Below are 25749 nucleotides of genomic sequence, written 5' to 3' on the forward strand. Positions count from 1 at the left end.
CCGAATGTCCTGTGAGGCTGTAAAGCCTATTTCATGCAGTTAGTTAATCGGGCAGCTCGTTAGGCCCATTGCTGTGGACCTCACACATGGTAGTCTAATAGCAGGGAGACTGTGTTGTGAAGTGGCTGGAGGATGGGAGGGCTCTTCAACTGGAGCCCCATGGGCAGGCGCTGCCACCTTGTTGAAGCTCCCAGCAGTGCCAGTGCTGTGTTGGGTCTCAGCAGGGATATTGGCATCATCCCTCCGTTTTGCCAGCGCAGTTCTCAGGCTCTGCTGGAGCAATCCTCTCCAGGCTTTTGTTTACTCACTTGTAAAAATCTCCATTACCAACCTTTCTGCCTATGTCACAGGTCCCATTTGATCTGCTCTTTTCCACCCAGACTCACAAAACTGCTAATTATGCAAAAGGCACCTTTTAAAATAACTTCCTGCTCATTGAAAGATGAAGGGGCAGACTTGAAAAGGCAGGCTAGAGTGGGTCAGAACTCAAAGGGCAAATAGAATCAGAGATGTGTATCTATTTTTTAAAAAACCCCCTCCAAACACTCATCTTGATAGTAAGGACCTGTGTCTGACTTTTGTGATGCTGCGCAGGGTGGAGTTAATTTGCAGAGTGGTGGTTTGGGGCATTTCCCAGTGCTTGCGAGTGATGCAGTGACAAGAGGGGATTTGTGCATGTTCTGAGGCTGGAAATACTCTTGCAGGGTTTCATGAAGACTCAGAAGAAGATTTAATGAAGATTCAGGGATTTAGATGCTTCTGCATCATCATTTCTGCCAAATATGTAAAGGAGTTTAGTCTGCATTCACTTTACAAGTAAACCTACTCTTTTTAAAGCTTTGAAACATGAGGAAAGCCCCCAGCTTCAAAACAGAAACACATGTATGCAGTGCATTTTCCCTTTTGCAAAAGGCCTTTTCTTTCCCTTCCCTTGTGATGACAAAAAGGCTTAATTTTTTTTTTAGCCAATATAAGGGGAGAGGGAAGAGGGGAAGAGTCATTAAAATGCAGTTCTTTCAATTATGGCCCGTTATTTGTCATCTTTATTGCATTTCTATAGTTTTCATTGCACCTTTAATAGCATGCCTGGTCAGAAAAGGTGAGCTGGAATGTGAGTGCACTTGGCTGCGCCGCTGTCAGTGCCTGTGAGCTGTGCTCAAATCCCAGTCCCTGTAGATTTTAATGTCCCCGCAGACTGCTGGCAGCCTGCTTCCAGCTGTGGCAGGCATGATGCAGTGAATTGCTTTTGAATGTTCTTTACTCAAATAGGCAGTAATTACAAGCTTAAAGAGGTTTAGTGGTCCAGTAAACTACATAATCACCCCTGAATTAGCCTGGGCTCATCAGTTGCAGTCCAGCAACCTCAAGACTGCTGTTTGTATGCAGGCTTTATCACGTAGCAACCTGAGCAGCAGGTGTGGAACAGCAAGAATCCCCCATAAACACAACTGTCTACTGGGGACAATGATCTCTAATGAGATGAGGCTACAGCATCACTGTAATTTAAGTGGGAAAATTAACGCTGGAGAATGTGCGCTACTTCCAAGAGTCTGTGCTTCTTCGGAGAACAGTTGTGTTTTCCTGGCTTCTTTTTTTTTGTCTTTTCCCTCCTCGTTTCTATTTTTTTTTTCTTCCCAGATCTTTTCTTTCCTTTTTTTTTATGAAGAACACATTGTGGTTTTGCTTATAAGCTGAGTGGGCTTTATTCTTCTACAAGGATATGTTGTGAATATTTAATGGTGGACAGGGCATCTGTTCAAGGACTTTCCATGCAGCATTGCAAAATAGCAGCTTTATCTTTTCATTTCCTTCCTTGGTGGTGGTTTTCTTTTATTTGTTTTTTTTTTTCAAATTGAAAACGTAAAGTAGAATGTAACCCCTTATCTTGGTGTTGGAGAATCTTGGTGTACCTTGATGTGTCAGTTGCCTTGAACTCTCTTTGCATGCCTGCTTGGTCCCTACATGAAAAAAGGTGGCCGAGCTCCATGGCAGGAGACTTCCCAAATTGCTTGGTGGCTGCTCTGAAGTGTGCTGCCACCCCGGGGAAACCTACTTAAAGCTCCTGCTTCATCCAAAAGCCTGCAGTGCATATTAGGGACCTGGCTGAATATAGCAACCCACCAACAACCTCATCACACCGGTGTGTAGGGCAGGGGAGGGAGGTATAGGGAAACATTTTTATCCCTCACTTGCAGAGGGAGCTCCTGATGTACCAAAGGCAGCCTGGGAAAGAGATCAAAAAGCACAAATAAAAGCTTTTGGCTTAGCTCTATGGGATTACAACTGCTGGCGCTGGCATTTCCCAGCAGATTGGCAGAGTTATTTCCGAGCCCACCTGTTTAGAAAGTCATTTGAGGTAGATAAGGACAGTGACTTATTGCCGAGAAAAGGCTTCTGGTTAGGAGATATTTACCTGAGCTAATCTGTCTTAGGTCGGCTCTAAAAACAACAGCAGTGCTTTTACGAAGTTATCAGGTAGTCGGGATTTCCTTTGTCGTGCCGGTGATATTTTTTCTTCCTTCCCAAAAGCTGCTCACCTAGGGAAGGCTGGGATTTGCCTTCCTGCCTTTCCATAGCTGCCTGATAAAGATGTTGGCTTAACTGAAAAGCTGGGTTTCAAGGATGTGAATTTTAGCTCTAAGGCAGTTAGAAGTCGGATGATGCATTTCCTCAGTTCCTTTGGTGTCACTTGGATGTAGCATTTCACTGTTTTTGGCTGTGTGCTGCCCTGAAGAGAGTTTTGCTAATCTTTTGGATGCATTTTTTTCTTTTAATTACTCTGTCCTTGGTTCATTTTGGGCTGTGATAGAAAAGAAACAATTAATAAGAAGAATAAAGAAAAGCGGTGCAGAGGAGGGGAAAGCACATCACCTATGTCAAATTAGCACAAATAGTCTTGCTCCTAGAGCAAAAAATCTCTTCTTAAGTGTATTAAGAGAAGTTAATGTGAATGTGCAAGCACTGTGTGTGTATTTTTATGTGCACATACATATAGGCACTAAAGAAATGTTTAACATGGGAAAAGCTCCACGCAATTACCCGTGTATGGCTTGGTAGTGTCTCCATAGACTCTGCTTGAACTGGAAACCAGTGGGAGCCAGAGTAAGCTCCAAACGCTGAGGTCTATCAGAGTGTCTCCAAAAGGAAATAGCAGAAGCACCATTGCTTGGACTAGCTAAAGCTCAACTGGAAAAGGCAGTGGCTAATAATATATGGTATGGAAGGAATAATATTGTAGCAGCCAGAAGACAGATTAGATGAGTTAAAAGGTTTTTCCATTTTCTGACTTCTGTAATATCCTGTGCAAGGGATGATCTGAACTTTTTTTCCTTAATGAGTGCTCACATTATGAGTAATTTCATGGGGCCACCAGAGAAGTATTGGCAGCGCATCCCAAGCCATACCATGTCTCTCCATCAGCCTTGGAAAGGATATTTATGTTAGCGAGTGCCAAAACTTGTTCACAGACAACTCTTGCAAGAAAATTATTTACAAAAGGGCAAATGGGAAAAAAAGAGAAATTGGGTTCTTTCCCGGCATAACTTCTTCATTAAAAAGGGTCACTGTTACCAGTACCTCTTCCCCCTCCTCATAAACCCCCACAAAGAAAACGTCTCCTCCACCCCCCATCTGCGAAACCACCCCAACTCCTGTTTAATCAGGTTACACTGTGAACACACGTTCAGATGTTAAAACTTCTGGGGTATTGGCTCTGTCTTTTACACCCTGTGTTTGCCTTAGGAGAGTCAGATTCTGCCTCCTTTCCTCGCCTTTCATTTTTTGGCAGGGTTGCCAAAGCACCCTGCAAACCCTTTTGTAAGGGTGATGATGGCCAGTGTCTTAGAGCCCCATCTCATAGGAATGGGCTGGAGAAGAATCAGGCAGCAGCGTATGACCTTGCCATAGTGATGTAGGCAAGTCATAGCAATGCAGCATCTAGTCACATTGCATATTTTGATGCATTTTTTACTTTAAAAGACCAAGCTCATCTGTTGGTTTTGTGCTCATAGTTTGCAGTCCAATAACTCTGGCAGCACCAGAATTTATTAACAGTAATGTTATGAAAAAACCTTACCATTGGGATATTAAACTATTACAATAAGTTGAGGAAATATTTTCTTTTGAAAGAGGAAAAGGCTGGTTTTGTCTGCAGCATGACCGCGTCATATGGACTGCGTTTTCTTGCTGTGCTGAAAAAGCAACGAGGAGTTTGAAATGCCAAAGCCAGCTCACACTTCAACAGCATTATCAGGCTGACTCACTGCTCTCAGCCAAGGAAAAGACTGTGCAAACTTTGCACAGGCTTTTTTTCCTCCCAGCTTCAGAGATGCATTTCTAATAAAACAACTTCCTTCTCGATGTTTAGTATTTCCTTCAACGTGCAAGCCATCCCCATGGGATAAACAGGATCAAGTTTGCAGCTTCCGAGTTGAATTTTTTCTTCTCCCCCCTCCTTAGCAGGTCACCTCAACTTGGCAACTTTTTACAGCCTTGCCTGAATATAAAGCAGGTCTCAGCAATGGTCTATAAACTGATTCAGGCAGCTTGCAAAATAAGCAAGGGGACTCCACGCGTTCTCTTTATCACTCCCTCTAAACACACCGGTGGTGGGTGAAGAAAGGAGGTTGCAATCTTGTGACTTTTTGGATAGTGATCCAACCATTTTTTGGCTACTTTGTGAGTGAAGGAACCCCTGTTATTCTTTAGGAGGCCAGAATGTGTGAGGATCCAGGACTAAACTATAAATTCAAGCTCTGTTCTTAGACTACACCATGCACTGCTTTTGTAATGCAAATAGCAGGCACAAAGTGTCCCTTTGATAATGTGCAGTCAGGAGACAAAAAAAGCATTCACTGCAACAGTAAAACTAATTCATAAAGCTGAGAGACAATAGGAAAGCATTATGGATATTAAAAAAATAGTAATTTCTCATAGATCAACTTGATGACTAATGTAAACAGTTCAAATACAAACCAGAGGGAGGTAAGGGAAGGGGAGAGACCCAAATGCCTGTGCTGCCACCTTAGCTAACCCTGGACAAGTTTGGGTAAAGCAAGAATTTAGAGTTCAGCATAAAATCAATGTGCAGTTTGTCACTGGAGATCTGAACCTCAGGTTTTATTCCAAATATTGAGTTAGGCTGGATTTCTCTTCAGAAGCAAGAAAATCATAGTGTTGGGGTTTTATTTTCCTTTTTATTTTGATGTTTGAAAACAGTTAATAAACACTTTTGAGGGCATAAATTTTAGGGGAGTAGTTTCTCTGCATCGCCTACCAGAGTTTAGCTCAAGGTCATGTCACCTTGGTGCATTACACTGTCTGGAGGAGTCAGAGGACTGAAGGAAGGGGATAAAAGGACTTCTGAAAAGTTTCTCCTGGTGTGGTCAGACAAGCGACGGCGCTGCCATGATAAGGGTGATGCTGGACGGTTGCCACGACCTCCTTCTAACATAGAATGCAACCTTTTGCTTGGGGATTGCTTTGGCCTCCTTGCTGTGGTAGGGCATGGTGGCAGTTTGGTGCCGTGAGGAATTAGGAATCTGGGGGGTGAGAAGGGGCAGGTTTGCCTCCCGTTATCTCAGCTGTAAACTTTGGGCAGGATTAGTTTCCTACTTTTCTCCCACCATTGCAGTGCACTGCTATGACAGAAAGGGAGGGAGGGAGTGTTATTGATACTGGGTTACAGATAAGACAAAGTCTGTCGCTGTCCTGGCATCCAGCATTTGCCACCGGGGGTGGAAAATTTGAGGAAAAGAGTGCATTTGGACAAGGTAGGGCATTAAGAGACAAACTTGTAGCTTTCCATCCGTACCTACTGGAGGCTTTACCCACTGTCTTTAGTCAAAGGTGATTAAAAAAAGGCTTATTATTTCTTTTGCTAAAAATGCTCTCAGCTGCGTTAAAAAGAGGCTTCTATTAAGACTACTGCTTGCTAAATACCATTCATAAAACAGTGATGAGAAAACATGATGGAAAGTTAAATTTTTCTCTCTGTCACTTTGATTTCTTTGTTACTGCTAAAACGACTGCTCTGACTCATATTTTGCATAGTTATTTTTACCTTTTCAAATGTTCCTTAACTGTTCATATTACCCTGGGCAAATCCCCCAGGGATAATTTTCATTTGCATGCAGACTTTGATGGTGTTATTAAGCAATCACTTTCTGTACTAAGTCATTATTAAAAGTAATACCACAGAGCCTCAAAAACACATTAATGGTGCCAAACAATCTGCATTTCAGTGCTAGATTTATGGAAAGGGAAAAGCACAAGGTCTCATATCATTCAGTGGATGTTGCTCTATAGTGCTGTAGCAGCAGTAGCAGGCATGATCAGAAAATATTGGAGCAAATTCAGAGCCCTTATCTATTGTCAGCCTTATTCGCTCCTTTTTTTTTCCTAACCTGCCCTCTTCCTGCTTGTTTTTCCCCTTGGATTTGCCCTTTTCCTCTGGCCTTGGCAAGAAAGCCTGTCTGCAGTGTGCATAAGCTGGGCTGGTTCTGGGAAGGAGGGTCAGCCTTCCCATCTGTAATCACTGTTTTATGGCTTTCACTTGAGGTGTTAATGCAGATCAAATGGAAAACACTCCAGCATGAGTGTTACAGCCTCTCGTGCTGCCCCGCGTATGGTCCCAATCGTTAATTCTGATTATAAGACCTAAAGGTAATTCTGTTTGCTCTCCTAATGCATTGCAGCTCTCCCGGTGGTCTAGCGTCTCTTTTCTCCAATTCCCATCTTGATCAATTGTTTGCAAATAATTAAGCTTTTAAGAGATAATGGTAGGAGCTAATGTACACAACAAAGTGAAGGTCTCAAGTCACTGTTTATTGAACAGTTTGCTTTGATATCCCAAAGTGAACCAGAGCTATAGGTGGACTTGTCAACTGCAGTCAGTGCGGTGTTTTTAGCCATACTTCCATATTTATTTGTATATTTCATAGACTTGTAGAATATCTCAAATTAGAAGGGACCTGTAAGGATCAAATCCAACTTTCTGCTTCTCACAGGACTACCTTAAACTAAACCATTTGACTAAGATATATAGAGAGATATATTTGTATATATATTTTGAACGTATTCATGCAAGTATTATATACATATATACACTAATATATATACCCATATCTATCTTCATGTTTCTTTATCTCTGTAAACAACCATCAGAGAGCTTTCAGAAGGCACCTGTCATTCTTGCATTGGTGGAATAAAGACCAACAGCAACAGTTTCAATTGAATTTCCTATTTCTTCATAAAATGGCAGTTCTCAGGGTTTCCCCCTTTCTCTCTGTTGCAACGTGATGTCTGCCTTTGCCTGTAGCACAGGCCTTCCGAGCCCTGTGGGTGAGAATGCAACAAGGCTTTGAATGTTTTTATAGCAACCTAGCCTGTGGCACGATGATTCTTTGTCAAGTCATTTTTATTATTTTATTTTAGTTTATTTTTAGCCTACAAAGGAACAACTCGTACAATCCGCAGAAATCTTATATAATAAGGATGCCTAGTGTTTAAGATTATTTTAAACCACACCAAATCACAGTTAAAAAGCCTGCCGCATTGTGAACCTTTAGCTAAGAGGGATTAGCTATGTGAAATCTCAGGCTGTCATGTGATTATGGCAATTACAGATTTATCATGAAATTAAAAGTTTATGCTGTACTAGGATATGAAAAAAAGTCAGATGACCTTAAACATACTGCAATTTGAGGAATTTGGGGTTTGGGACTTTTAAAGCAATTATTTTTACAGTGACTGTATTATTCTGTGGACTAATTTTATCCAGTCTTGTCTATTTGGAAAAAAGTCCAGAACAATTGAAAATTGCTTAATGGAGACAGACTTCTCAATTCCAATAGCTGGAGGCTGTCTAGTAATTATTGCTTGCTGCATGAAATTAGACATAGTTTGTTCAATTACTTAAAATTAGATCACATGTAAGGTGGCAAAGCAGTATAAGAAAAAAAAGAATAATTTTGTCCTTGCTTCATAGCAGAGTAATGAAATGGGAAGTAAGCTGTAAAGATGAAAATGTTATAAATCATCTCTGTAGGGTTGGGGTTTTTTTTTGAAGGGAAGCAAAATGTTATGTTCAGATAGATGGACATAAGTCAAGTGTGACTGTTTGTTGTGGATGAATGTGTATAGAAGGCAGACAGTAAAATTCATGCTATATTTTTGCATGTGTAAAATGCAAATTACCCATAAAAAAGAAGTAAAATCCCCTTCTCTATCTCCAACTTTGCAATTCTGGAGCTGTTTCATGTATACACAGAAAATACAGGGGGTGTTTTACAGGTGTGCAAGTTATCTGTGGGCTTCTTGTCAAGAAAGCAGTATTTTGAAAAGAATTGAAAATTCCCTATCACTTGGGGGTGAAAAAATCAAAAAAGTGTCTTGTGGAGCTGATGGCCATAGTGGTGGGCTTTGAAATGGGCACATTGAGTTAAGGGAAGTTCCTGGAGTTACAACAAATATTCCTTGTTGGTAATGTGAAGGGATATAGGCCTATAATATAGCCATGGGATGTCAGACTGTGCTGTTTACAAGAATATATAAAATCTGCTAAACAGTTACAATACCAATAAGATTGTGGAATTTTATGAGGTTACACTTTACAAGGTTTCAGTTTATGTCTCATGCAATATTATACTGAAGAATACATCCAGAGAATATGGGAACGTTTTGGGGGAAAGGAAAAAAAGGGATGAGTGTGTAACAGCAAATACTTTGTCACAGCCAACTGCTAAGTGGCGTTGGGATAGGTCTAACCAGTTATAAGAAATTATCTTTATTGAAATGCTGTTAAGCACCTTGCAGCAGATCAAGTCTGAATCTGATGTGTACGGAGACTTGGGTGTTCAGGTTAGAAGCTGAACCAGGTTCTTAAAACAGGACTTTTCCTTGAAATTGTTGCATTTACTATATTTGTACATTTCCTTTTGGAACAGTGACATTTTTGCATGGAAGAAAAGGACAGAAATTACATATCTACATTTCAAACTTGACTGTGGTTTTCACAGTTGATTCATTAAGCATTCTGTATTAATGCAGAAGCAAATATTCTGAGAAAGCAATCAAATTCTCACAAGAAACTTTACTTATGATTGAATTTTTACATTATCTTCAATTAAAGCAGTATTTATTTTCTGTCTCTTAGGATTAGTGCAGCACAGCTATGTTAATGTCGGGCAAAAATGTGCTGATTGTTGACCTTGCATTGGCCTGTGTTCAAAACCCGGGCGTTTGTTTATGTTCAGGATGCTGATCTTATTTGCAAATTATTTTGGGGCACTGGCAAGTTTCGCCTTCACTATCTCAGAAAACATCAGTGTGTTTTCGTTTTACAGAGAAGTGCTTTATGACATTCTTTATTTTCTGTGAAATGCCAAAAAAAAAAGAAGAAAAAAAGATTATTTGACTCTAATTGATCATTTGAGGCAAGTACAAAAACTTTCAGCTAATGCAACAAATATCCTTCTTGAGTATCAAGGTACTGTCAGTAACCTAAGCAGTTATTTCTTCACTTCACTAATCTTTATAATTGGCTTGTCTTTTACTGCCATTAATTAAGTGATGTAGTAGCCCATTAATAATTATAAAAGAGTGACACACCTCAGCATTTTCACCTTTCAATAATAGATGTCATGCTTCTGTTTTGTTTTGTGGGGTTTTTTTTCTAATTTAAAATAAAAAGTAGTCCAAAAAAGCGCATTGCTTTAAATGTATATATTTATTTTGGTGTCTTATAGCACCCTTACCCTTCAGAAGAACAGAAAAAGCAGTTGGCACAAGACACGGGACTCACTATACTTCAAGTGAACAATTGGTAAGTAATTTTCCTTAGTGTTTCTATATGGTTGCTGGCATCCTTCACCTAACACTTTGCATTTTTGGTGGCACACTTTGCTCTTTTTATTTGCCCCCTCCCCCAACAGTTTATTGATGCAAAAGGGATAGAGCCAAGTGAGTGGTTTCAGGTATAGGAACTAGGAGGTTTGCTACTGTTTTATTTTGCCATCACTTAGGGTGATTTCAGTGTATTCACATTTGGGTACCCGTCCCTCCTTCTGGCTGAGGATGTGTGTTCTTCATTAGGATGGCACATCCACTTGCGGAGCTTTGGTCTTGGAAGAGGTTCAAATGTTGGGTGAAACAAAGGGGCAATTGGCCCCATTTTTGCCCAGCATACTGTTACTTGGGGATGCTGTTATGCTTCTTTTAATGTTGTTAGTGGTGTTTTTCCTTTTTGACTGACATCCTTATGTCTCTTTACTGGTTTGTTTTTGGAAGCTTGGTCCAGTTTTTGGAAGCTTGAATAAGCTTTGAGGTAATCTGGTTCTTTGCTGCTGAAGTACAGTGTGAAGCAATTTTATTTATTTGTTCCAACTAAGGGTTGGTGGAGCCCCTGATCTATTATAATAGCAATTTGTTTGAAGGAAATCAAGATCCATGCTATTTCTCCAGTGGATTTTGGATTGCTAACTGTCCAGGATGTGATGGAGGCAACCAGTGAAAATTACTCGTGATTTAAGTATCACACAACTGCAAACCTTTAAAAAAAAGACAAGTTTGATTTATTACCCTTTGATACTGTATCAAAATGTAGGTTCCTCCCACTATCCCAGAACAAGTGTCATATTTGAAGTGTACTGCAATCTAATACCTTGTAAAACTAAGTGTATCTAATTAATTGTTCTAATATTTTTAGATTAGTGTTTATGATGGGAAACCTTATCCTCTTTGAAGTAATACCCAGAAAATGGCCAAGGCAAATGGCAAGCCTGCTGGGGAAAAGGGAGGGAGGAATGCCAGTTTGCAGACAAAAGTTGGGGTTTTTTTTCTGTTCAATAAGTGTCAGAGATTAATATTACTGAAGCTCTGATTACATGGCCTAATCCATTTTAGTGAATAAATTTGGTCTTGATGTCCATTGCACCTACATTAACAAACCCTCCTCTCTTAGAGAGAGTAGGAGCCTATGGGAGAGATTTCAGATATATTAAACCCCATTACAGAAAATGTAATTTCTGTCAATATAATCCCGTGTATTCTTCAATTTAGTACTTTAGAGATAACAAGCTACTTACAATATATTTGCCTTTGGAGGATTAATTTACAAAGTGCACTATCTGAGAGACGCAGGCGGGCTCACATAAGCATAGCTTGTAAGGGTTATCAATTTCTGTGACCCCACAGCAGCCCTGGGAGATCAATTTTTTGAAGCCCTTTAAGATGCTGAATAAAGGAAAATACCTAATACTTAGTGTATATGTAGTATGCTTCCAAGATACTTACTTTAAAATGGAGGAATAAAAGGCACTAAAAATAACATTTATGTGTTACAAGGTAGCACAACCCACAGTATTTTGGCTCAGACAGAAAACATTAGGGTTTCCTTCAGCTTACATCCTCCAACCTTCAGCCAGGCATTACCCTAATTTACATGGTTGTCCTTCAGTTTAATGGTGTGCTGCTTCTTCAGGGTCCAGCAGTGTAAGATTTGGCATGAACAAGTGTGTCAGTTTAGGATGGTCTATCAAAGACATTTTCCAAGATGATGAACAGGGGATGCTTTGAACTAAAGCTGGTGAAATTTCTTCCAAGGGACTTTACAGGGTGTTTTGCAGTACCCATCTCACCTTGAACATGAGGAGTTTTTACTTTGGCTTTGTGTCAGGTGTGTCCTTACGAGTTCCTTAGGCGCAAGGGAAAAAAAAAGGAGGTCAAAATACATTATAGCCAACTGAAGTCTTGTGGATGTAGGGCAGACTTCCTCTGCTTGAGCTAGTTCAGTAATTCTGCTGTGGTGTTACAATTGTATAAATTATTGAGACAATTCCCCTTCTTTCCTCAGTATTTAACACTACAGAGGCAGTCAGGCTTTCTTAAATCACAAGTGGTGGGCACAGATGCCAAAACATGGCAATTCAGCCCCTCCTTTTTGCAATGGATGCTAAGTAACGAGACTGTGAAGCTGTTGTTAAGTGTGCAGGTTGCACGGGAAATACCCAGCCATGAGGTGACCAGTGAGTGCCTCATCTCCTCCTAAATCCTCAGGGGTATGGGGCAACCCTCTCGAACCTTTTACTGAATCCCAGTGGAAGAAACTCTTCTTACCTAAACATTTTGCTGCAGGAAAGAGCTAACATATCATTTCCGGTTAGTTTTGCCTTTCTTCAACATGCTCATAAGTCATTCAGCCATGACTCGCAAAAAAATTTTGCCTTCCTCCTTAGATTCTTCCAAACTTGTTAACACACATGTACATTTTTGTATTAATGATGAGTCATTGTAAATCACTGTTGCAGAGATTAAATAAAATGCTGAAGGGCAGGCTGGGTGCAGATCAGTCATAAATTATTGGCAGCAACACAGCATGTGGGAATACATGAAATGTGCATGAAAAACATAAACTCATGTCTGGTAGCATGGTCGTTAGCCCAGACTGGGAATGTTGGATTTTCTGGCTGGAATTAGAAGTTTGCCACAGAGCAGTCAGTGAAGAGAGCATTTGTTTCCTGCAGATTGAAAGCATTCGAACAATTTTTTTTGTCATATTTTGAATGCCTTTACGGTATGTGCTGGTTGCATACTTAAGTTCTCTGCCGTAACGAAAAAAACGGTGCTTTTCACATATGGGCTGCCCAGTGTTGGGGCTCCCCGGGCTGATGCACACAACTCCTATTGATGGTGGAGGAGTCACAGGAATGGGGTGATGATGTGAGACGTGCCAGAAAATGTATCCGTGGTAGGGCATATGTCTTTAAAAATACCACAGTCTTAACATGACCGTTTTCCTTGGGTTGTTTTAGTTTTTTTAGGTAATGAAATAATCCACTTGTTGGGTTTTTCCTTTTTTTTTTTTTTCCCCACTTCTCTTGTGAATCACTGGCATTGCCTTTTAGGACAATCTTTTTACCTCAGTTGGATGTTTCTGTTCTGGAAAGAGGGAACCCTTACACTGATGCAAAATAAAAATTAATCTATGGCAGGTAGGAAGGTATGAGAGTTGAAGATGTTGTTAGTCTAAATGAACCATTCAGGTCTCCGTTGTGTTAGTTGTTTAACTCCATAGCAGTTTAGGATTGGAAAAATGGTAACATGAACTAGAAGGGTCACTTGTATGATCTTGACAGCATTGCCTATATGGATATGGAAGAGACCTGACCAAGTACAGGTTAATAAGGTGCTTTTCCCAGGTGATAAAAACTGTGATTGAAATATCCAGGAGGTGTGATCCAATTGCTTCTTACCTCAGTTGAGAGCCAAACAGGTTATATTGAACAATCTATACAGTTCTCTTGTTTACTAGTTCCCAGCTGAATCCCTTCCCATTAAGAACTAATGGTAAATAATTGCTGGTAGTACTCTACAAAGGAGAGAGCAATTCTCATCAAGGATGCATTAGGTGTCAGATACTTGTTTATGTTTTAGAAGAGTCTTGGTACACACAGAAAAATGTTTGTATATTTGTAGAATAATGTGCCTATATAACCTCTCTGTATGTGCGTATCTATATGTGACTCTTTCTCTAAATAGCGTTGTGTACAGCTGCATTAAAATGATCTTAAAAAAAAAAGTTTAAGTTTGAAAATTCAAATCCTTGAATCTGCAGCCTTTATTAGGTGTTTTCATTTTGCTTTTTTCAAAATACCCTTGTGCTATCTAGGGCACAGTCCAGACAATGATGGAGCAGCTAGTCAATATTTTATCTTGCCCTCATTCTTCTGTATTTCTTCTGTTGAGCTGTATTCAGACTGTGCTTGAAGATGTAATTAATAATTACTGCTGGACTTTCCTATGGTGCTTGCTGCTGTAATACCCAAGCCCTTCCCTGACCTCCGTGTGCTTATATATGCATACAAGTTTGTGGGTCTGCATGGTATTTCCACAGTTGACCTGCAAAGAGGGAGAATAGCATTGTCCCAGTTCATAGGGGAAGAAGTGAGGCTCAGGGAGGTCCAGGTCCAGCACAGTCACAAATTTTGGTTTGGTCTGGGACTGTGAGATGCCTCAAAATGACAGCAAGTTATCCACATTTAGGGCCCAACAACTATTGAAATGTCACATTTCAGTGGAAACTCCCAAGTTCTGAGTGCCTTGGTGTCTTAGCTTGCCAACCTGTAGTGTTGGGTATGGAGGAGATATTTGAGAAATCGGTAATTGCTGGTGAAATGTTTGAGTTCTATTATTTACTCAGTAACTCCCAAGCAGTCCAAGAAAGCAGCAGAGCTGAATCCTCTTCTCCAGTTCAGCATTTGGCTGCATCAACCAGGGCTGCTTTGCTTTTCTTGTTGCCTTATTCATTCACTTGGTCAAAGTTTATTTCCTGTAGAAATCAAGTTTTCTACATTATAATGCCCTGACCTGTTCTTCTAACAGACATAATCATCATTGGGGTGCTTGGGGCATTAAGCCCTATCAAAAATGGTGGCATGAACTGGCACCAGTTTGCATATGAAGTAGACTATAGACTAGGGTGAAAGCAGATCGAGTAATATGGTTTCCTAAGTCTTTTATGACCTTGGCTTTTTGATATGTCAATTTTGAGGATAATTTCCTAGGCTTGCAAAAAACCCCAAAACAAACCCAAACCAAATACACTGGAAAAAACCCATCAAATAATGTTAATTTCCCTAATCTCATTCTTGGAGATGGATGAGGTTATTTTTACTGAAACTTTGTAAGAAAGAAATTTTTCAAAGGCTCCAAGACCAGCCTGAAGATGAGTTTGAAAAATCAGGGATGGACTTGGGATAGGAAGACCTGCTTTGCCAGGACATGGGCAGGCAGAGTGGCATGGTGAGGGCAGAGGGATTTTGCACTTCTCATGGAGAAGTGCTCCCCAGCACCCAGCGATGAATAGGGAGCGCCACTGTGAGGGGTGTCCTTTCCATCTGCTCAGCCTGGCTTGCAGATGCTGGGGTTATGGATGGACTAGATGGGGGTATGCAGATTGGGAAATGCAGATGGAGGGCATGGGGAAGATACTGATGGGCAGCTGGGAGATGCAGATAGAGAGACACAGATGGGGCAGATGCAGAAAGCCCCTAGCCACCCCTCCACAGAGGTACATGGGAAGGAGGAGTGACTGCATTACTCTATCTTTTGGGAAATAGTACCCGGCCTCACTTTTCCTGCTGTGGTTTTTATATCACAGCATGCCAGGGGTTTGGTGCACCTAAAACACACCCCAAACACACCCAAATCCGAGTGATAATGTTGTCTGGTCTTTCCCATGTGTTGAGCCCCATGCCAGCCCCTTTGAGGGGATGGAAAGGCTCCTTCGTAAGGCTGGGCATTTAGTGTAAACATCATCTTTGCTTAATTCCTTTCCTGAGGGTGATACTCACCCCGAGTAAAAGGCCAGCACATGACCAGTGCACCACTTTAGTCCCACTTAAGCACTATTTTTAGGGTGTAAGTGGGGGAGGAGGCCAACAGGAAGGGAGCATAGCAAAACCAGGTGCTGGTCCTATCCTCAGTGTTGGATTTTCGCCTCCTCTACCTACCAAATTGCAGACTACAATAAATAGTGAAGATACTTAGTTTGCCCCCTTGCAGAGCACATCACGCTCAGTGATTTTTAGTCCTTGGCGAGTAAAATATCTGCTCATTTTCAGTTGTATCTGTTACTGCTTTTGTTGAAGTAAACAGATTAAATGAGAAAAGGTCAAGATGCAATTTGAATCTGTGTAAGAACATAACAAATACTTTTCTCAGTAATCAGATATCGTAAATACAAGTACTTATTTACTTGTAAATGTTAAAACATTCGCAAATTATCCTCTCAACTTCAGCAATAGGAACTTAACCATCAGATTTTGGAGACGATTTACTTTTCTTCTCTATGTGATTCAAAAATATGTATACAAATGTTATTTAAACACTGTTTTGTTAATAGGAATACATTTGGAAGCAGGAAAAAATAGGAATAAGAAAGAATGTGTTTCAGGTTTAACAAATATGTATTGTTTGATATTCCACAGTAAAATAAGACAGCAGGTGTTTGCAACATGAAAATCGTCCCCCTCCAAAAAAAAAAAAACCCACAAAACACCAAGAAAACTATTTAAAAAAGTATCTTGCTGGGTGAATTGTTATATCATTTGAGCAGTTCAGAATGCATGCAGTAAATTAGCTGTTCTAACTGCACCATGTGCTGGGTTTTTCAAGCAGATTTTTACATTTATGTTTTCACTAAGTCTTAGCTAATTGTTATGCCTTTCACCTTGAATGCCAATTGTAATAATAATATTACATCTGTAGTCTATTTCTCTGTTCTTAAATTACAGCAATCAGGAATACTCACTAGGTAAAATCCTGTATAGTTACTCATTTCAAGAAAATATGGAAATCAGATGAAAAAATGTTTAGCTTGCATATTGCCTTAGACAGCCCTGGAGAGCTGCCAGGCACTCAAGGTATTATTAGAAAAGCTGAGCAAATAGCTTACAGGGGGAAGAGTTGTGAATGTAGAGCCATCAGGTACTGTTGGATCACTGGATTTTAGGCTGGCATTTTTTTTTTTTGGTTCAGTAAAGCCATTTAAAAATACAGCATGGTGGTTTAGTCAGGTGGGGTTTGGTTTTGGTGCATGGATTTAAGGAGGAGTGGTACAGTTTTGGCATGAAACATGGGAGTTTTTTCAAAGGGGTCAGCTGCTCAGAAGAGATGAGTAAAGAGGGTTTTTGGGGGGAAATGCTCCCCTTGGCGTCTGGGACCTCAGAACGTGGAGCAGACTGTGGAGAGCTAATAGAGGTTTCTTGCTCAGTCCAGTCTTGGCAGTCTCCACATATCCCAAAACAGGTGTAATCCTGTTCAGAAGCACCAAGGAAGGATGCTTCAAACAATGGCTCCAACAATCCCTAGATTCAGGCTGGAGAAAACCAGCAAAGGAAACACCATTTATTTCAAAAGCAAATGTGGAATCATTTTGCATAAGCAAACAGTCTAATTAGTGGCACCCTGAGCACTGAGCAAAAAAATAACTGGTGTTATTTTATTCATGCGGATGCGTTTTTGAGGGGGAGAAAGGTTGGTTCCCACCACAGAGCATTGCACAGTACAAACAGGGTTTACCTGCCAGTAGTCCTGAGTAACAAAAGGTGCTCAGCACTTGAGAAGTTAATATGCAGCCAAAAAAAACACCCTCTTTTCACCCTTCTGGGGTAATTTTGTACCTGACGAACTTTTTTTTCAGTTGGTGCATTAACATTCTGTAACAAATGTGCTGGCAGGTGTCAGGGAAATAAGATGAAACAGCACCATGCTAACCTTCACCACTTGCTCTTTTCCCCTCTCCTGCCCTAGCTTTGTTCTGCAGGATCAGGGTAGGGGTCAGAATGCTTTGTTTACTACTTTTTATTTAAATATACTGAGGTTCAAGTGTTTGCAGTCTCAAAACAAGAGTTTGGCTTTAAAAAACGTCCATCCATGTATTGTATTGTGGAAATGCTTTGCTGCAAGTAAGGGATGGGCTTTGCACTTTCTCTGTAAATACAGTTCTTAGGGCTTGATTTCTTTGTAGTGCAAGACATACCTTCAATATATATAAAAATAAATGCAATTAAAACTATATGCCATTAATATATTTTAAAAAAAAAGACAGAAGGGGAGAGTAGTAGTTCATTATGGCTTTGCAAGTCAGGCTTTGGTCTATTCTTGTCATAGCTATCTGAAGTGTGTTTACATATAGTTTGCCTTTCTGGTATTTTGTGCTTGCAGAGACCTGATCTCCACCTATTTTGTGTCAACAGTTGCTGAGATTGGTGTAGAGCGATTAACCATCGCAAACTGAAACACCAACACGTGGAGAAAGGTGCCCTGAGACCCTCTCCCACGCTGAAATCAGACACTTGCTCCAGGCTGCACCTGCCTGAAACAAACCGCCTGGCTCAGAACTCCGCCTGAAATAGTAAAATGGGGCAAATGTTCACTCCTTCTTGGTTAAACCAATATTCTCTTCTCAAAAATGAAACACAGCCAGAGGGGCAGGGTGAGGACATGCTTTTGAGGGTGTGTGTTTTGCCCTGCCTGCCCTGGAATGATTTTGGCATAAGTGATGCATGGCTGGCTACACCAGCCTTAAAACCAACCAGGCTTCTGCCTTTTACTATTCAAAAAGAAAAGAAATGGCAGCAGATGCTGAAAATATATTACTTCCACAGTTCTTCAATGAAATCTAGGTCATGTAACAGTTTCACGGGTTATTTTTTTTTCCCTGCCCAGGCACTGTAGTCCTTGTGGCTTTTTTGGCTGATGATAAAGTGCAATAGGAATAGCTCCTTTTGAATTCAGATTTATCCGAGAGATGTCTGACTTCTCACCTGGTTTATAAAGGTGGTTTGTACCATCTGGGGGCTGATCCCTAAGCTTTCTTTGTCCCATGGTCTCACAAATTCTTTTAATCTTTGACATTCCTCTGACCTCCCTGTGTGTGTTTTGTTGGTGTGGTTTTCTGAGGGTGTCTTTTCTTCTGCCCTGAATAAAATGCTGTCAGGAGTAGGATTATAAGCAAAATTAATTACTTCACTTAATGGGAAATTATGTTTAGATAAAGTAGATTACAAAGTAGGTTATTAGTAGTGGTTAGAAAACAGTGTTTTGAAGTAGGATGTCTTGGGGCGTGGAGAGTTCGTTCAGAAGTGTGGAGTTGTTTTTCAGGTTGGCTGTGACTCAGAATTGTATCTTTTGTGGTTTCTGGAGGTAAAAAAAGGAGAAAAGAACTCAAACCAGTTTTTCAGGTGCCCACATCACACAAAATACATCAACATGCTTGTATTTGTTGTCTTGGTTGTAATGGGGAGGACGCAACCACAGGAATTAAAGCTTCCCTCAATGCCCCAAACCAGTGTCTCAGGCTATAGACCAGAGTGATGTCAAAGACTATTTCATGTGCAAAACACAGATCCCATATAGGGGGTCGGTATATTTTCTCTTTGGGTGTTCCAGGGGGGTTTTCTCCCAAAGTCTTTTAGTTTGGCTCACTTCTCCTGTGTCCTGCAGACTGGAGAAGCTAGTTTGGGGTGACAGGGTATGGAGTTACTCCATATTCCTTCAGTGGCCTTCTGGACATGAGAAGGATGAGGAGATCCATCCAGGACTGCAGATAGATAATTTCTCACACTCTTCAGTGAGTGGGAACATGTTTAAATCAGCAGCCAGATGTGGGAGCAGCCTCTCTTAGGCTGGAGGACCAAGCACAGCTTCCAACTCCCATTCCATATGTGTGATGGGTAGGAGCAAACAGGGAAAAAGCTGTTTGAACAAGGCTCACAATTTGAAGTATGGAAAAAACCTTAGACCTCAAGGAGGAACCGCTGTGTTTAGGACAATTGTGTGGCATGAGCAAGCTCAGAGATCACACAGGCACCTTTCACAAACTCTGCATTCCCTTAAGAGATTATGCTGAATTGACAGAGAACATGAAATTGCTGAAAGAGAGAAGAGTGTTTTCAAATAAATAGCCAGTATTTTGCTAACAGTTCTCACTCATTCCCAGCATAATCCCTGCCATGGAGTGGAACTTGGGTTGTCAGTTTGAAGCGATCTGCTGAAGAAAAGCTGCTCGGTTGCACCAGATCAGGACCTGAGTTGCAGAGTCCAGACAAGCTTTCTTGAAGGATTAGGTGGAAAGTTGGCATTCAGATCCCCCTCAGAGCTGTGAGAAAACACCAAGCTGGGAAATGTGCATGTCAGCCAGGGCTGCTCTCAAAGCTTGCAGGGAGCCTACACACCCTCTGTTATAAGTGTTTTTGTGGGAGGCAAGATTTTGTCTGGTAGCATGTTGTGTACCCAACCACAGTGTTTTATGGGGGCCAGTGCTGTCCCGGGCAGGAGTTGAGCAGCCTTAGTGCTGCTCTACTAGATGAATCCTTGCCATATTCCTTAAAGGCTAATTGTGGCACATGGAGATCAGCAGAGTACAGCTGCGCTGGGATTTGGGAGCAGGGAAGAGACGGGAGGTCAGCTCCGCTGGCACTTTGCCATGTAAAGATTTCCCCTTACATCATCTGGCTGCCGAGGGCGAGTTTACATCTGCTTTGCACCCAGAGGGAATTGCGGTGTCAGGGAATGAGGTTGCTGAGAGTTCTCCCCAGTGCAGCCAAGACCTGCAGCACGGCCGCTGCTCTGGCTCCCTGGCATCGGCAGGGAGACGCCCAGATGCTGGACCTGGATTTTCACCAGAAACTTTCCATGTTTCCATGCTTTTCTGAGGGGAATATGTGGATGAGAAGAGAGGAGGAGAATGAGGAGATCATACCAGAATGGCCAACAGCAGCTCTCTTGTCATGTGGGAGGGTACAGGAGATGGGCAGAGCAGGGAGGTTTGTCTCCAGGGAGCCCTTCTCTGGGTACATTGGCTCTTCACTCCTCTCTAGCAAGTCGTTACTTATTTTTCATTCAGAACTAGACAAATAAATACAAATAGGCTTTAGCTCCACCCTGCTGGGGAACAGGGAAAATTTTGCAAGATGTGAATTGTTTCCTGCCCAGAGTTCTTCTAGAAAGGTTCGTCGAATAGCCACCAGCCATGAGGCCTGCAGAGAGATAGGGCTGAGGGAGCATTTGGGCCAAGGGAAAAGCAGGGTCACGAACTTGTGGGTCCTAGCTTGATGAAAAACCACCAGCTGTCCTTTCTGTGCCCGAAGCGCAAGCCGCCACTGGGCTCATTGCTACCCCAAGGCAGTCACTGTGTCTGTGTGTTGTCCCATGGGGTTGGTAGTGATAGGACAAGAGCTAACCGCTTCAAACTGATAGAGGGTAGGTTTAGATTATATACTAGGAAGAAATTCTTCACTGTGAAGGTGATGAGGCACTGGAATAGGTTGCCCGGATAAGCTTTGGATGCTCCATCCCTGGAAGTGTTTAAGGCCAGGTTGGATGGGGCTTGGAGAAACATCATCTGGTGAAAGGTGTCCCTGCCTATGACAGGAGGGTTGGAACTAAATGATCTTTAATGTCCCTTCCAAACCAAACCACTCTAGGATTCAATGATCCTATGGTGGCAGGGTGTTCCCCCAAATACTGTCTGTTTATTTGGAGGCAAGATGCATCCAGCAGTGATTTGAGAAGAAAGCATGGTATGGAGCAAGAGGGGAAGTCTCCCAAGCCTAAAGGCTTGGGATAAGAAGACGTGGCCAAAGGTAGAGCTGGTGTGTGCTGGGCCAGCCAAAATGTAGGGCATAGCCAGCTCTCTTACAAGGAGCACATACCTGATCTCATCTCTCTGCTTTCTATTTTTGCCCTCGATATGCTCACTGCATTAGCAGACTTGGCTTGCCAGAGATTCAATAACACTCTCCTGCTTTAAAGCAACTTTTCTGAATGCACAACATGAATCCATCGTGGGGTCACATAGTAATGCTTGAAGTCAGAAGCTATTTTTAAAACTAAATTGCAGAACCACACATGGCTTTCATTAGTGCTTTACATCAAATTTGTCAGCTAATTAGTGGTTTTTCATCACTAGTTTTTGCATATATTTCATTTATTCACTCTTCAATATTGTCTTGCGACACCCCTCAGCCCTATATACAGTCCCTGAAGCTGGTGCTGCCAGCAGAGGAGGGAGGAAGAGGAGAGCTTGCAGGAGACCTTTCTGATTCTCCTGATGGATGGACTCACTGTGTTTGGGGTATATTCCAATATTATGTGTCTGGAGTGGGCGGTTAGCAGCCCATGTAGTCTTTTCCCTCCCTACCTCCATTTAGTGTTATAAGTGATGTATTGCAGTCCTGAACTGTCTTCAGTTCGGAGGAGGAGAAACCGAGAAAAGTTGCCAAACATGACTTCATAAGGTTTGACTTTAAATTGAACAAAGTTTCTTGAGTGTCTTGGATTATTTTTTTTCTTTACAATAAAGGGAGTACAGAGAGCACGGATTGCTAATGACTGGTAGTTACGGGTCATTAAGCTCACTAACTGACTTCAGGATCAGAACTTTCTAATAACAGCAGTAAGCACTCTTTTAACATTTATTTCTCATTTTAGGGATGGGGAGATCTGATTACCATTCAAAAAAATCTGCAGTTATTTTTTCTGTCCATAATTACAGAGGCAGCTTGCTATTTTCAAGGCTGTTTTAAAAACATTTGAAGATATTCAGTGAAATAATTTCTGTGGTGTGTTTTTTTCTTTGACAGACTCCTTTAAAAAGCTCTGGAAAACAAACACAGGGGAAAAAAATGAAAATATGTTAAAATAAGGAATAAAGTAGTTACTGAAGTGTAATAATCTCGGTTTATAGCACACTTTCCATTTAAATTGGTTTTATTAGAGATAAACCTGTTAAGCATTGAGGAATTAAGTGCTGAATAGAGAAGGTTGTTTCACTGCTGTATAAATGAAGGATCCTAGTATGCAGAAAAGAGTGCAACCAATTTTACAAGTGAATTATTTACCTGTTCAAAGAGCTCCAGTTACTTTGGCATCTTCTATAAAAATGATGATTTGTTTATTGTCAAGAGGGATACTGTTATTTTCAGAGGGGCAAGAGAGGTTTTAGCACTGGGATTTGTAGGTACTATGGGTTTTCTCATTCTTCTTACGCCTGGTTTGCTAGAAGGAGCTCAAGGAGAAAATGAGGCAGAGAGATTTTCGGGAATTTCTTGGCACTGCTAGTGAGACACAGACTTCTGGCATGCAGCGCTTTGGGACAATATTGAGAGGGAGCAGCCTGCGACTTCTAGTAGCAAAAGTCAGTAATGGTGTGAAACTCTACTCATTTGGGAGGGCTAGGGGAAGAGAAAAATTCAATAGACCACGAAGTCTCAGCATCTCACTTCAGACAGCTGGTCCTGGAAAATTTCATTCAAAGACTGCAAATTGGAAGTCCCCACAATCGCTCTGTCGATGCTTGAGCAAAGGTGACTTTGGAAATTTGTGACAGCAGAGGAAGGTCTTGTTTTATTCAGTCAACAGAAGTGAAATACAAGGGGAAGGGAGAAAGAACAGATCTGTGTGGAAAATGTCACTTGGGCTGTAACCTGAGCCTTAGTGAGCTGTGCCTTTCGGAGGGTTTGGTGACCCTCTGAAAATCCTTGCTCTCTGGCTGCTATTATTGCAGCCAATTTCCAACTAAAATAAGTCTTTTGTCATCACCGACCATGCCGCCTCTTGCTGAGAAGAAACAAAACTTGTGCATGGCAGTGAGGGCGGCCAAGCTGAAGGTCAGAGTGCAGAGGCAGATTGCTGCATCCCTGGGGCTGGGGCTGGAGCTCACCCGTGGGAGCAGTGATGTACCAACCAGGGAGTCTGCCAGTGACCTCTGGAGACAGACCCCAGGCAAGAAGCCTAAGAGAAAACATCCTAGTAAAATGCAAACTGGAGAAAAGAGGGTTTCCTCCTCATCTTTAGGGTAATGGAGGTGGAATGGCTGTTTTTCTCTTGCTTTTTTGGACACAGCAGATAGCACAATCCCATGTGACCAAAAAGGACAAGGAAAAGTTAACTTGAAAAAAATAAATACTTTAAACTTCTGTGTTTGCCCAACTGTTCAAATGTTTCCACCATGCCAGATCCTTCCCCTTTGCAAAACAAAACAAAACAAAACCAAAACAAACAAAAAAAAACCCCAAAAGAAAACAAAACAAAACAAAAAAAAGGAGGGAATGGAAGGAACCCAAAACATCAAAACATCACTTTTCAGGGTTCTTGGCTCTCCTTGGGCTGGGTGGTGGATATGACTTGTACACTGAGGTATATTGTATTGTTTGTGCCACTATTGATCCTGCTCTTTTGAGGCAAACCAAACCAAAAAACTTTCAACATCAGAGCAAAGGTACCAATGCACAGAGCACTGGAATGGGGGAAAATAGTTTATGCAAGTCTTTGAGTCTCATTGGGTCTTTATTCACAGGAGTAAGATTATACAGCTGTCTTAAGTTTTATGCTGAGTCGTATTTTGACAATACTCCATTTCAGCAGCACTTAATATGCAAATATCTTTTCTAGGTCCTGATTCCTTTGAGCTTTTTAAAATTGGAGTGATTTAGAGTTTCTTTCTCTTAGGTGAATGTGAACATTTTAGAAGAGGGGCAGTGAGATTTTTCCTGTTAGCTTTTCCATCATTTTTGCTGATGTTAACATCGGTCTGGCACTTTGGAAATCTGAAAAGTGATCAAAAGATCCTGGCCCTTCTCTCAAAGAAAAAAACAGAGTATGAAGAAATTAACCCTGTGCCCATATATTTCTGCAGCAACGGCTAATTCACAGTTTTACTTGCAAAGAGTTCTCAAATGTAATTTATAAACATCACAGCACTGCATTGTGCTCTCTCAAGGCAAGCCACATTAATAGTTTTAATCTGAGGGGTTCTTACAAATTCCAGGTTTGGGATGCAGGAAGAAACTTGAAAGCAAATACTTTCTTCTTTTTTTTTTTTTTTTTTTTTTTTTTTTTGTTTTAATGCATAGTGGTTTGGAGTCTACTATAATGCAAAGTAAAGCGTTGTGTTACAAAGGCAGGGAGGATGGGACAGAAGGTTAAAGGGCATCCTGGAAACAAACAGCTGGACCAGTTTATTTAAACAGATACAAGGATGGGGAGCTGACCTCCGTTTGACTTCTAGAGGGAGGAGCAAGAATGTCATTTTATTACTTTGCCCAGAAGGAAAATGTTCTTGCGTCTGAATTCCCCCTGAAGACATCCAAACACTGAGCTGTTTGGCAGAATTGCTACTTATAGAAAATACTTACACAAATGCGTAGGAAGAAGATAACTGTTAAGTACCTGTGTGTAAAATGTTCTTAAAGCAGATATCCCAAGTGATAGCATGGGGCAAGAAGGTGAGATTATGTTTTACCATAGGCATGTCTTGTGGATAATTATTGGTAAACTCTCTCTAAATAGTTTATTCTAGTATATTAGTATATAAACTATACTATATAGGGAGAGTATAGTTTATTATTTTGAGACTCTTTTTAAAAGTGCTTGTACTTTGGAAAAGGAAGAGAAGGTTGTGAAGTTGTGATTTGCATGCTTAATGTTGCTCAGCATTTATTTGAGGTAAAAGCTATTGACAAATGAAGGTTTTGGTGACCAGTTACTCTCATGGCTACCAAAACCCCTCCGTTTCTGCCACAGTACCAGCTCCTGGCAATGGGGCAGAAGAAGGATGAGGTAAATAGAGCAAGAGCCTTCCTGGACTTGCAAAAAAGAAGTGACTGAGGCACTAGGGTTTTGTGTTGTTGTTTTACTTTGAAAAGCTACTGTGAAAATTGCTTTCTGCAAATGCAGATTACAGATATTAAACAATTTTCTAATTGGTCATGGAACTAAGGCAGCTAATGGGGGAAAAAAGCAGATTTTTTTAATTGCTTATTTCACATGGTGTTTCTGCTACACCTGTGCTTATAATGAGAAAGGAGAATTAGTCTAACCTTCTGCTCACATGATTCTAATTTTCATGGTTTGTACAAGATAATGATAAACTGATTTGCAATACTGTTTGCTGGAGTTCAGGGGGGTGTTTATTAGAAATGTGTAGAAAAATGGATTCAATACTGTTGCTGCCAAAACATGACCTGGTTCAGGTGTAAGGTTTGCAGATTGGCATCCAGAATTGGTGCCTTTGAGCCCATTTTCTCAAGACAGGTTTGATAAGGACTCAACAACTTGATTAATTTTTGCAAGAGTTTGGGTAATGGGTGTCACTGGGCAATGGGAGATAGGAGGAGTCCAAAATCACCATACTGGTCTTTGATGAGGGCAAAAGAAACAGCATGGGGCAGTGGTTTGCTATTCTTC

General features: G+C 41.1%; 1 protein-coding gene across 1 annotated transcript in view; it reads left to right on the forward strand.

The window, feature by feature from the left end:
* Positions 1-9746: 9746 nt before the first annotated feature.
* MEIS1 (Meis homeobox 1) overlaps positions 9747-25749 on the forward strand; it is a gene marked incomplete at its 5' end in the record, with an annotated part of 23146 nt that continues 7143 nt past the window's right edge. Inside the window, one exon of the mRNA XM_009079501.1 lies at positions 9747-9823. Within this exon, the coding sequence (XP_009077749.1) occupies positions 9747-9823 (77 nt within the window). The remainder of the gene's footprint in view (positions 9824-25749) is intronic.

The sequence above is a fragment of the Acanthisitta chloris genome, unplaced genomic scaffold (genome assembly GCF_000695815.1).
Source record: "Acanthisitta chloris isolate BGI_N310 unplaced genomic scaffold, ASM69581v1 scaffold39067, whole genome shotgun sequence".
Taxonomy (NCBI): domain Eukaryota; kingdom Metazoa; phylum Chordata; class Aves; order Passeriformes; family Acanthisittidae; genus Acanthisitta; species Acanthisitta chloris.